At 39.7% G+C, this 12,697-nt stretch overlaps 1 protein-coding gene across 2 annotated transcripts; it reads right to left on the bottom strand.

The window, feature by feature from the left end:
- Positions 1–394: 394 nt before the first annotated feature.
- Positions 395–12,598, bottom strand: SUB1 (SUB1 regulator of transcription). 2 transcript variants are annotated; one of them, XM_026649040.2, is made up of 5 exons: positions 12,511–12,598; positions 9,354–9,426; positions 8,254–8,373; positions 5,847–5,955; positions 395–645 (listed from the first exon to the last, which is right to left on the bottom strand). In XM_026649040.2, exons 2-5 carry the CDS (start codon positions 9,423–9,425, stop codon positions 566–568), a joined length of 381 nt encoding a protein of 126 aa, XP_026504825.1. In that variant the 5' UTR covers position 9,426; positions 12,511–12,598; the 3' UTR covers positions 395–565. The 2 variants fall into 2 exon arrangements, with proteins under 2 accessions (XP_026504825.1, XP_026504826.1); XM_026649041.2 differs by lacking the exon at positions 12,511–12,598 and adding an exon at positions 12,277–12,382.
- Positions 12,599–12,697: the final 99 nt, after the last annotated feature.

Genomic DNA, 12,697 nt, shown 5'->3' with positions numbered 1-12,697 from the left:
TAAGCTTGTTTAGTGTAATACTTCATGCAAGCAATGCCAAATACCTATGTACTTATCTACATAAGAATAATGTGGTGAATTTTCAAAAACAGTATTTAAGATTATCTACAAAAACTATTTTAAATATTCATTATTTGGACTGAGTTGAATTCTCGAATATAAAAAAGTTACGAATATTTGCAATAAGGGCAAGGTTTTTTTTAATGTCGCCTGATTAACAGTTAATATGAACATATTTTAACTGAACTGAAACCAAAATTAAAGAAAAGGAGACTAAAAACTGTTAGCTGGAAGGCCACCAACAGCTATGCGTTATATAGTATTACTGGATTGGTTTTTATTTTACAGTGTTGAAAGCAAATCATTCCTTTTTAATAAAGTATGCACAAATAGCCTCACTTAGAATACACTTTTAATGCACATAAAAAAAAAGTATTCATCTTACAAATTGTTTTGCAATCCAAATATACAATAGCTTGGAAAACAAGTATTTTAGAAAACAAAAGCCAATGTGTAAAAAGACTGCTTAAAACAACTAAAACAGTAAGTTTCTGTATGGCTGTCTTTACAGTTTTCTTACTGCATCATCAATATCGGAAATCTGTTCCTTCAGCTGGCTCCACTGTTCTGGATTTAAAGAAATACCTGAAATGCATTAAAAACAAATCCTTAGTGCAGTATGAAAAACTAAGATCAAGATTTTGTACAACTTTAACAATCTCTGAACCCAAAACAATCTTACTATGATGTCATCAATATTTTCATAACTAACAAACAATGTTAGCTGTAGTGCGTGTTAAATGAATAATTACATTAACTAAAATATCTGACTATTCACTGGAATATTTACATTTAACTTCAGGCTAAACAAGAGGTTAGTCTGTTTATGGATTCTGTTTGGATGTGAGAAGATACAAACTGTAGTGCAGCATCTTTGTAGAAACCCATCCACAGGTGTTATGTGAATCACAAGAAGCTACAAATGTAGCTGTGGCCCTGATGGCAGGCTGCACTAAAACTCTGGATGAGCTGGAGAGGCCCAGGCTTCTTTCTTTAGTGTGATAAAAGCCATGTGTTTGTGGATTGAGTTTGCACACACATGTTCGTAGATTCAATGGCCAGACAAGACTATAATGATCAACTAGCCTGATCTGTACAACAGGACCCAGTGAACTTTTGCAAAATTCCTAGAACATAGATGTTTTCTAAAAAGCTAATCTTGATTTCAAAATGGTCAGTGATGGAGAATCCACTATGACCATTGATAAACTGTTCCAATGGTTAGTTACCTCCACTGTTAAAAATTTAAGACTTATCTCCAGTCTGAATTTGGCTAGCTTCAACTTCTAGCCATTGGATTGTGTTACACCTTTCTCGGCTAGACTGAGGAGCCAATTATTAAATACTTGTTCCCCATTCCTTAAAGTCACCCCTTAATCTTCTTTGTTAAAACTAAATTCTGTACGTTAAGCATGTAAACATTTTTGAAGCAGCACTGTGCTGCACCGTTCTTCTCTCCCACCACACAGAATAGTATGACATTTATCTATATCTTCTCATGCACCAATCTTACTCATGCCTCTACGCATGTTTCTTATACTTTTAACCCATTGTTTATTTAAGGATTTATTCAATTTTGTCTCCATTCATTCAAGGAGCAATCTAGACGCACTTTGGGAAAACCTGTGACAGGACCCAAGGGAAACAGGATCAGGACTTTTTTGGTACCAAATATTTTTATTATTTGAGAATATTAAACATTAGTACTGCTGTTGTCAGCCACCTGTGAACTTTAATCTAAAGGGAAAAAAAACTTTTCCTACATTCTTTCATGTTTTGGACACCAGCTAGTCTGAACATGCTGTCACACATAGTTTTATCAAATTTTCAGAAAAGACAGGTTTGTTTGTTTTTTAAAGAATCTTGAACACTTTACTGAAACTGAATATTTGATTTTGCACTGGAAAATATCAAACAGCATTAAGCCCTTTCAGTCAGAAAATATACAAACTGATTTATGAAGCTCTCTCAAAATTCTTACCATAGTCACCAACTTCATTTCTAGATGAACAGACCAACAAAATATCAAGTATTCTAATCTAGCATAGGTTTTCAAAGTGTGCTGATTTCAGTCAAGGCAATTTAAATCAATAGCAGAAAGACAATACTGATTTTAAGATTAGCTTTTAGTTTTGTTTCCGAAAGGAAGCATCACATAATTGATAACAGAGAAAACAGTCTATTGATGTAATATTAGTGTTGGCTACATAGCCTAAATATCACTTACCTAAAAAAAATTATGTCTACACTACATCCTATATCGGTAAAACTTATGCCACTCAGGGGTGTGAATATTCCACCTCCAAGCAACGTAAGTTACACCAATATAAGCATTCATGTGGACAGCGCTATGTCGGCAGAAGAGCTTCTCCCGCTGACACAGCTTATGCCACTCGTGGAGGTGCGTTTTTTATGGCGACAGGAAAGCTCTCTCCCTTTGGCACAGAGCATCTTCATCAGATGAGCTGCAGCTGTATTGGTACAGCTGCGTTGCTGCAGCACATATAGACATGGTCTTAGTAACATACATGGCTTGTTCCAGCAGCAACTTACTTTACCAAACTTCTTCAGAGAATTTGTGGTAGTCAAATTTAGTGACTTAACATTTCTGATTTAGTCAACATTTGTTTAGTCATGCTGGTTTTACAGAGGGGCTTATGGAGTTAGACACTTTATTCCCACAGAATTTAAATGGGATTTACATGTTTAAGTCATTAGGCTCCACTGAAAATCCTAGCCTGAAACGACAGTACAAGTAAATTTTGTTGGGATTACAGCAAAACCAACATGTTAGAATGTTACTGCTTGGCCTCTGCTTTCCCAATTGCTGAAGTAACAAAACCTCAATTGAAACCAAGCTCTAGTGTGATATGTACACTAAATCAATAGTAGGTAATGACAAAACAAGTTTCTTTTTTCCGTTTTAGTAAACTGTGACTAAATAAATGAGAGAAACTGCACTGAGAAATTTTCTAGAATACAGTGTCTTCATCTGCCACCTGGATTAATTGTTCAAGATAGATTACCTACTTCCTTTACACATTATCAGTTTCTGAAATTAGAACAAAGTAGTCAAGATTTAGATAATGTCGTTTGTACACCTGCAGTAGCTTCAACCCCAGGAGAAAAAAAAAAAGTTATTTTCTGAGCTCTACATCTGAGACTGGCCAGACATTTTCACCAGTCCACGGGTTTAACTTCGCTGAGTTCAGCAGCAAAATACACATTTTTGGGTGGTTCTCTTCCAGCTCTGAAAAATTATTATAATGTACATGTCATAGCAGCATTCATTTCATTTTTACTTTTAACATCTGTACTGGTACTTTAGATTGAAAATGCAGGAAAGAAAGTTGAATCAAGGAAGTGCTTTACATATCTACAATTTAATTTTGGGTACCGCTGACATTTTTCCTGATCCTTGTCAAAGCTTGAACCATCTCAAACTCTTCGGAAAAAGTTATAAGAAAAATTAGCCCCTTATATGAACCAAGCAATCTTCAACTATGAACTGTTCATTGAGAATACCAATACTGACTACAAAGTAGTCCATGGTTGTTTTGGATGATGAAAATGGATATTTCTTTGACTGTGCACCAAACAAGCGTTCTAACAAGTTCAGTTGTACTGCTCCTGCCAGATGCATCAGATAGTGGTAATGATGAAGCTAACAACAATGCAGAAAGTGGTCATTCATCTCACCTGTATAATTCTAAAATTAACTGCCTGAAAACTTCGTTGACACACAGATAAAGTTGCCCAGTGCTGCCTCGTGCCCTTCCAGAATGTGGAGAGAGTGGCTAAACTTAAACCTCTGAAAACCAGGAAATACAAAGTTAAGGTTGTGTTGCAGGGATGGTGTATACCTTAACTCTGTCCCTCTCCAGCTGGCAACAGATACTAGGAACGGCTCAGTAAAAATGGTGCCATAAGACACAAGGAAAGATTATGAGAAAGTGCCATTGTTTGTGTTGTGTTCCAGATCTGAATTGCACCACTATAAAATATAAATTGGAATAGTCATTGCATTCCAAACTCCTATTTTCACCTCAACTAACATTTTGGAATTAAATTTCTCATGCCTAGTCCCAACCTAAGAGGTTAACAGACGTTGATAGTTTATCTGTACTCAGATAATTCAAAGCAGTTAGTTTTTAAAACTTCACACTTTCAATGGATTTAGTCTGAATTGAGGATTAATAATTGGACATTTCAAGAAATTTAGTTCAAAAAACTGAAAAATTACGTATGGTGTTTTGCTCAAATGATGTTTATACCAGCAGTATAGTAGTTCAACCTGCTTGTGGTTGGTGTTTTACTCCATTGCCTAAGCTAGTTCATACAGAATGTCTGTGTCAAGTTCAAAACTCAGCAGTACAAGGCTGTCAAATCAAAATGGATACCTGGACATCTCCATTATATTATGGATGCCCCACTGCACTGCCACCTTTGATATTCTCTCATGGTCCAGTCCCATGCCCACTATAGTCAATGGGAGCCTTTCCCTAAACATGAACAGGCACTGAATGGAGCCTTTAATGACAAACTTCTAACCTTCAAACACTTAAAATTCTCATTCAGATGACACGAAATTTCTCTGCTTCTTGTTATAACCCCCCCCAGGAAAATAACCCAGCAATATTTAACTTTGTTTTTAAATATTTTTCTAAAATGTAATAAAAACACTAACATTACTCACCAAAAGATCCAGAATATTCAGACTGACAGAGAAACAGTATCTTCAATGTCATCCTTGGCATGGGTAGCACACTTTTCAAAATGTTGTTTCATTCCTGCTACCAAGCCCTGCATTGTCTTTGTTACGCTTATACAGCATGTGATCCTTTCTTAATACTTCCAAATGATACAGGAATCTCTTCAAAAATATTCCCATATGGGACTTTTGCATCTTGGAGACACGGTAGGTTTCCCCAAAAAATGTTTAGTACTATAACTTACTGGTATAACACTGTAAAAATTAAACAAAATTTTTCTGCAAAATTTGTATCACAGCAGTTGTGTTTCCACTTTAGTGTTCTCAACTGAACCCTGTTCAGCTCCAAAACTGATAATAGGTTATCATGCAGTTTATTATCTCATGCAATGGTAACTTAAAACTATCTGAGGGAAATAAGAAGTGCTAAGATATTAGAGAAAATGCAACAATTATTCAGTAGCCCAGGTTACAGAATTTTTTTTAATACTTTTCCCATCTATAGTTTCTAAAGAGATAAAATGCAGGCTTGTTTTGATGAATGCTATTTAGACATGGTGCCTAACTTCAATCCACTGCAACACAAACTTTTTTCATTTTAAATTATAAAAATTTAAAGCATAACTTTCAGGCAGATAGTTGTAAATTCAGGTTTAAATTTGCTTTAATTTGTTTAAAAATGGTCTTTTTATTTTTAAGTTACGGGGTTTTATACCCTGTTCTAAAACTGTGGACCATATCCTCATTGCCAAGGAACCAAAATAGACTTTTAGGAGTGGGAGAAGAGAAGGAAAAGGACCAGAACTGCGGCATGTGCCTAGATTCCCCCTTCCCCCCGCCAATATTAACGCTTTCCCATTAAGACATCTTCTAAGTAACTCTAAAATATTTTATCAGGTAAGAAGAAAGTATAATCAAGGCACATTAAAATTTTGCATTAGAATCAAGAATGGCCTCATTATTTAGCTGTGAACCATATGAATCTTCAAGTTAAACAATTTTCCACTTTCCTCAATAAAGCTAAGCTAAATATATTTTAATGCTATGCAACCAATGACACAAAATAGAAGTTCACCTTTTCTGCCAGGTTTCATTTCACCTTCTTGATCCATCCAGTATTCTCTAATATCAATTAGGACTTTCCCTTTAAAGTCACGAACACTGACATACCTCATTTTGCCAATCTGCCAATAAAACAAATCAGAACAATTTAATACATTTTACACAGTACAGGATTATTCATTTTTCTAATCAGCATTAAATACTTTGACATGAGGCACTGCATATTGCTGCCTCTTATTTTAGATTTAAGTAGAAATGATTGGATTAAGTATTTTCCCGAAGAAGTATATCAGGACTAATAAGTGATGACAGCATTAATGGATGAAGAACTTAACACATTAAGAGAATTCAGCATTATTTCCTGGAAAAATGGGTGTCCTCAAAAGAAAATTCATGTGTACGTAAAAGCTGAATGCCTAATAAATACTGCCAACTTAAATTACTGATTCTTTCAGAAAAAAATCCTGCTTCCTCATGCAAAATTTTTTAATGAAACTAGAAAATGCTAAGAGAAGACAATACATTCAAATTTGTTTTCAAGCTATGAGACTAATGAAGATGATAGAAAAGCTATCACCTCCTCCCGCTCTAAATCGGAGTTCATTTCAATGCTTCTAGAAACAAAGATCTGCATGGGTTAAACAAACAAAAACCCTTGAAGTTCTGAATTTACTGGAAAATTTAATGTGGTGGTGGCCACAAGCTCCAAACACACACAGATTGTCTGATGCTTAGCTCAAGGCTAAATCCTCACAGAATTAGAGAATTGGATATCACAACCAAATTAAATCCTAGGTGGCACAAGAAAGCAGATTTCACATCTATATATGGCAAGCAACTGTCTGGTTTTCTCAGATTAACTGCACCTGACAGCACCATTAGAATTTCCAGAAGTCACCCTCTCCACTGTGAAAAATCCCTATGAAGCACTGTATTTGTTCCACTGTTTTCAGACACCAAATTACATTAAAAGAAGCTTAAAAGCACAAACACTTTAATATTGCTTTTCCAGGTAAGCAATTGCTTTACTTGCCATAGGAATTTTTAAGTAATCAAGAATGGGAGGGAACAGTACTTTACCCTACATTTAAGAACCCCCTGCCTATAGGTGCCAAATTCTGAAGTATGTTACAAGTGAAAAGCATTCCAAGATGGGAGACTTTCATTCAACATAAAAAGTAAAAAAATATTTTACTGGTTTTCCTATTAATCTTCATATTTAATTTCAGCACTGATATGCCACTGACATTGCTAACAGACAAAAGTAAGTCCGAACCAGAATCCCAATCTTTGGAAATGTTCTGATTCAAGTCAGATTCTGGATACATCACAGTGTGCTCTATTTTTAAATACAAGGCAGACTGAAGAGCTGATGCGGAATACTAAAGTTCAAGCCCAACTCTCACTTGCTTTGTCCCCCACCCCAAGCTACTTCCTTTGCCAGCACTCATGCCCTATGTTTAGGCTTCTTTTCAGGCTCTTTCACCAAATTCTTCAAAAGCTCCTCCCTCACTCCTTGAGTGGAAAAACCCTGTCCCTTTCTTACTGTCTTAATGCAGGCCCACAGCAGGTATTCTCCTCTCCCCAATCTTTCTTGCAATGAGGAAGAGAAAACTGAATCGTTATATTCCTGCTCCTTTCTCAGCACACGGACTGATGTAAGGCTTACAACTCCCAGATATCCTCAGGAACTGCAATACCCTGAATGCCTCATTGCAGAAATAGGATAGTATTGAACCCCGGGCCTGTCTTAAAGAGGCCAGCACACTCCGTTGCAAATACCACTAGCAGTTGTCCATGAAGATCTGTTTCAATCTTCTCTGATATTCTGTTAGTAAAAACTGAACCACAGAATAAAGGAGCACATATAAACTGAAGGACAAACTTATCCTGAGACTCTGTCTGGTACAGTGAGAGCTCTGACAGCTGCTCTTGGTCTAGTTGGGTAGACAGAGGAGAAGTCATACTGATTTCTGGGAACCTCTTGTCAAAGTGCCCTGATTAAAAGCATTCCCATATAGATCTGGTTTTGAATTAACATTTACAGCCTAATTATAAGTCTATTAATAGAGTTTACAATAGAAATGCCTAACTCTCAAAAAATGACACTATAAACCAAGACAAAATACTGGGAACAAGTGATACAATCAATGAACCAAAGTTCGAATTGAATGGCATAGCATGGATTATTTTACTCACCCAGAAAAAACAATGATGAGATTTGGTAATCTCACTTTCACTCTAACATTGTAACCATATTTAGCCAAAAGATGACAAGAGATTGAATGCTATGCTATACCTGGATAAAAAACCAAAGCATTCAAAGTTCTCTTCATAAAGATTACAGAATACAAACTATAACATGCTTCCTCAGGAACCCTTCAATCAACAGCCTCTAGAAGGAGCATTATCAAGATTACCTGGAACATATTCTCATCTCTGTTGCTGCTTTGTTTAGAGGAAGCTGCACCTTTAGAACTTTCACCAGTCTTTTGTTTCTTTACAGGCTTTTCTGGAGCTGCTTGCTTTTTCCTCTTTGCCTTTAAACCAAAAATACAAAGCACATCCCATTTTATTAGTTATTAAAAGAAGAAATTAGAGGCTGCAAAGAACTATTCTATTATGTAGTTCATCTCACTACCAATACAAGACTTTAATACAGTGAATTTGGGGTGGGATTTTCAGAAGTGCTCTAAGTCAATGGTAAAACTCTCATTGGACTCCAAGAGGAACAGATTTAGGAGAATAAGCACTTTTGTAAACTCTATCTTTTGGAACTCAAAGAAGATCTAAATAAAATTGAGGTGGACAGTACATTTTCTTTTTATACACACTCACCTTGCACTTTTTACATCTCCCCAATTCAAGAGAGAGAGAAGAAGGGAAAGAATGTTCCTATCTCTCTTTTATTCTGACTTTACCATTTTGTTACTAATTTACACACAGCACTCCAAGATCTTCATGCTTCCACACCTTTAGTATCTGCAGTGAACTACAGAATATACATAAACTAATACTGTTTTGTCCTATCTACAGAAAACTCAGCCAGCACTTCAAATGCAGAATGCTCACTACAATCATTGTAGCCCAGCGTGTATATCAACCCTTGATGGGCTTGAGAAGCTAAACAATCATGTTTAGCAACATCAGCTTTCACAGCTGTTTAGGAGGAAAAGAAATGTTAACAGAGCAAGGGAACTAAAATGGTTTAGTATTCTTGCTCTCACCACAGATCTACAGAACTACAAGAACCTTGTGGTTAGATGCCACAAGTGAAATAACTAAGGATACAAAGCCAATCAATCTTAAAAAAAATAGATTCATTCCATATTTAGAAGCATCTCACCTTCCCACCACTGATCCCAGTTTTAACAAAAGAGCTAGGCAACACAAATAGCATGGTGTACATATTCCATCAGAATTGAATTGCCTCCTAATCAAATCCAGAAGAAGTTTGTTTGGTGTTTTGTTTTTTAATGACTAGACTAAAATGCAGTAAACAATTGTGTCCAATATTCACCTTTTTGTCAACTTCACTATCTGAATCACTGGCAGATGAGCTTGAAGACACAAGTTCCTTTGATTTAGGCATTCTGGAGAGAAGAAAGATATTGTGAAAATATCATACCGGAAACACTGCCCTTTATGATTGGAATGCACACCCCAAACCCCTTTGCTAAGCCTCTTCTCTCATCTTATTCAAATATCTTCTATTTGAAGTCAACAGGAAGTGGCAGGAAACTTCAATATATGTCTATCTGAGCAACTGTGATCTCATTATCACCCTAGTCCTTCATCTCCCTTTCCTTTGATCCATTCCCTTCATTTGTGTACTGTCTCACTTATTTTGAAACTTCTTCAGGACAAGGACTCAGAGCAGGTCTACACTTAAACCGCTGCATCAGCAGCAGCTGCACCACTGTAGCGCTTCAGTGAAAACACTACTACACTGAAGGGAGAGCTTCTCCCGTCAGTGTAGTTAATCCACTTTTGCAAGAGGCAGTAGCTATGTCAATGGAAGAAGCCCTCCCGTTGACATAGCGCTGTCTACACCAGGGATTAGGTCGGTATAACTACGTTGCTCAGGGGTGTGGATTGTTCAGACCCTTGAGGGAGGTAGTTATACTGATGTACGTTTATAGCGTAGACCCGGCCTCCGTTTTTACTTGATTTGTGCTACACTTAACACATTTTGGGGTGCACAAAATAGTAATAAACTGCTCAGTCTAAGGCTAGGTCTACACTAAGGGGGGGGTCGATTTAAGATACGCAAATTCAGGTACGCGAATAGCGTAGCTGAATTCGGCGTATCCTATTCGACTTTTGCCGCCGTCCTCACAGTGGGGAATCGACCGCCGCGGCTCCCCCGTCAACGGCACTTACTCCTCCTGACGAGGTGGGAGTAAGCGCGTCGATTCAGGGATCGATTTATCCGTCTAGATGAGACTCGATAAATCGATCCCCGAGAGATCGACTTCTACCCGCCGATCTGGGCGGGTAGTGTAGACTAGCCCTGAGTTACTAAGGATTTAATTTATTATCAAAACAAACTGAAGTTTTCAATTAATGTCACAAAACATATGGGTACAGCATTATCTAGCAAATGACTCCCTTCACTCTTATGTATTGTTATTTTGTCTACTTTGATTTCCAGGTCACAGAATGACAAGTACTGGTAAACAGATACAGAACCATCATTATAAACTTTTCTACCTATGTTTCAAGAAATTAAAAGAAAATATGGTGTTGCGGTTAAGCCACATTTAGGTGAGAATATCTAAAATTGTATCCTCAGTTCTGCCACATATTTCCTAGGTGATCTCAGGCAAACCGCTTACGGCCCAATTTTCATTAGTTAGGCATGCATGGAAATCCATATCTTTTTGAAGGCATACTGCCAGATGCGTATACTCTGCAAACCTATTGATATAGTATATAAACATCTAGTATTCCATGTAGAGAAGAGGCACAGGAAGGATTCTAATTAATTGCTTTTAATACCTTTCCAGCTTTTGAAAGAACAAAGCAGAAAAGTATGTTATAAAGGGGAATAGTTGGTAAGGAAGGAATTATAGTGGGAGATTGGGGAGTATGTGGACTACTGGTTTATGTCAAGTAAGGGGAGGATGATTATCAGGGCAATAACATAGTACAAGGTAGTGTTTTAGGATGAAGGCACAATAATATATGGCATGGGTAGCCAAACTGGCTCATGAGCAGCATGTGGCTCTTTTACAGTTAAAAAGTGTGGCTCATGGAGCCCCCAACTCGCCACCTACCAGACTTGGTGGGGAGCGAGGAGGCTCAGGACCTCTGCCTTACAGCAGGGTGGTGGGGTAGGGGCTTCTATCCAATGGGGAGGGGACCTCAGGGCTTCAACCCCATGCGGCAGGCCTGTCCTGGCTTTCGAACTTCTAAAGGTTGTCTTCTGTGGCTCAGGGGGTCAATAAGTTTGGCCACCCCTGACATATGGAATGAATACATGTGGGGAAAGAACAGTGTCAGGTGAAAAAGCAGCCAACATGAGGGGAAATGGAACACAGGTGAGGAGGACGGAGAATAGGAAATTGGAATGTGCTGGGGGTTACAAAAGGGATGAGAGGAAAAAAACGGTCTGCCATGTTATAGGGTTGGAAATGTGTTGAAGAGGGGCAGGACCCACTACGTGGGTGGGGAACAGGATGAAAGAAGGTAGGCCAGTGAGTCTGATACAGTGTGCAGGCAACAGTACCGAATTTTTTAAAAGGGGGGGAAGATGGCAAAAGGTGCATGAAGGAAAGAAGAAGGAATGGGCACCAAGAATGAGAATGGGGTGAGGGGGATAGAGAACCAATGGGGAATAATATAGGGGATGGGTTCAGATTAGGGAGAGACCATATGGAGTAACATGGCAATGGGGATCGAATGGGTCATTCAGAGGCAAGGTTATCTAGTATATAGGGATGGGATACGGGTCACGAGGTGGGAGTGGATATGGGGCACCCAGAGGAAAATGGGGTGGAGGGGAGTCACTGAAAGGGGAATGGAGGGAGATGAGACTGGGCAGGTCTCTGAGTAGAGAATGGGGGACAGCCTACAAACACAGCAGAGAAAGGGGGGAGGCGGTTCCCAGCCGCCATTTTCTCCCTCGTTCAGACGCTCCCCTCCCCCCAATGACTAGAGAATGGGGCAAAGACGGGACGGGTTAAGAAAGGGAGACGCGACACCGAATCACTGAGGGCGGACGGGGTGGGTGACGGGGGCGGCTCACGGCGTGGGGGGCGGCCGTCATGTCATGTCATGGAGTGGAGAACGGGAGTGGGTCGCGCAGTGGGGGATGGGGGTAGGCGGTTCCCCGCCGCCATTTTCTCCCTCGTTCGGATGAGCTTTCTTTGCCCCCCAAACATGGCAGCGTCTCCTGACGCAGCGCCGCCCCAACGGTGACCGGGAGAAGGTCTTCCTACCCCACGGCACTGGGCAGAGCAGGAGCTCGACGGGAATCCCGCGGGCCGAGCCTTCCCCAGCGTTCGAGACGCGGCGGCTCATCCTCCCGCCTGGTCCGAGCGCGGAGCTGCCAGACCACCCCTCCCCCGGCACGACAGGCCCGCAGCTGGGGGGGAGGGGGATATAAGATGGCGGCGGGTGCAGGCGCGCGGCCCCCCGGGGAGGAGGGGGCGCGAGAGCGATGCGATACTCACGTCCCGCTCACTCTGCGTGCTGCTCTCTTCTCCGAAGCACACCACCACTAAGAGAAGCGGAAATGTCGCAACCGGCAAGCCCCACCCGCCTGCCTGCGTCATTGCGTCACGTAGGGTACTCCGGAGGCGGGGGTGTTTAAAGAGGAAGGAAGCGTCTCTTTCCCAGCCACGAGGCGCCATGGGCGGC

The sequence above is a fragment of the Terrapene carolina genome, unplaced genomic scaffold (assembly GCF_002925995.2).
Source record: "Terrapene carolina triunguis isolate 2854851 unplaced genomic scaffold, T_m_triunguis-2.0 Scaffold69, whole genome shotgun sequence".
In the NCBI taxonomy this organism is placed as follows: domain Eukaryota; kingdom Metazoa; phylum Chordata; order Testudines; family Emydidae; genus Terrapene; species Terrapene triunguis.
This window is presented reverse-complemented; position numbering and strand designations above follow the sequence as displayed.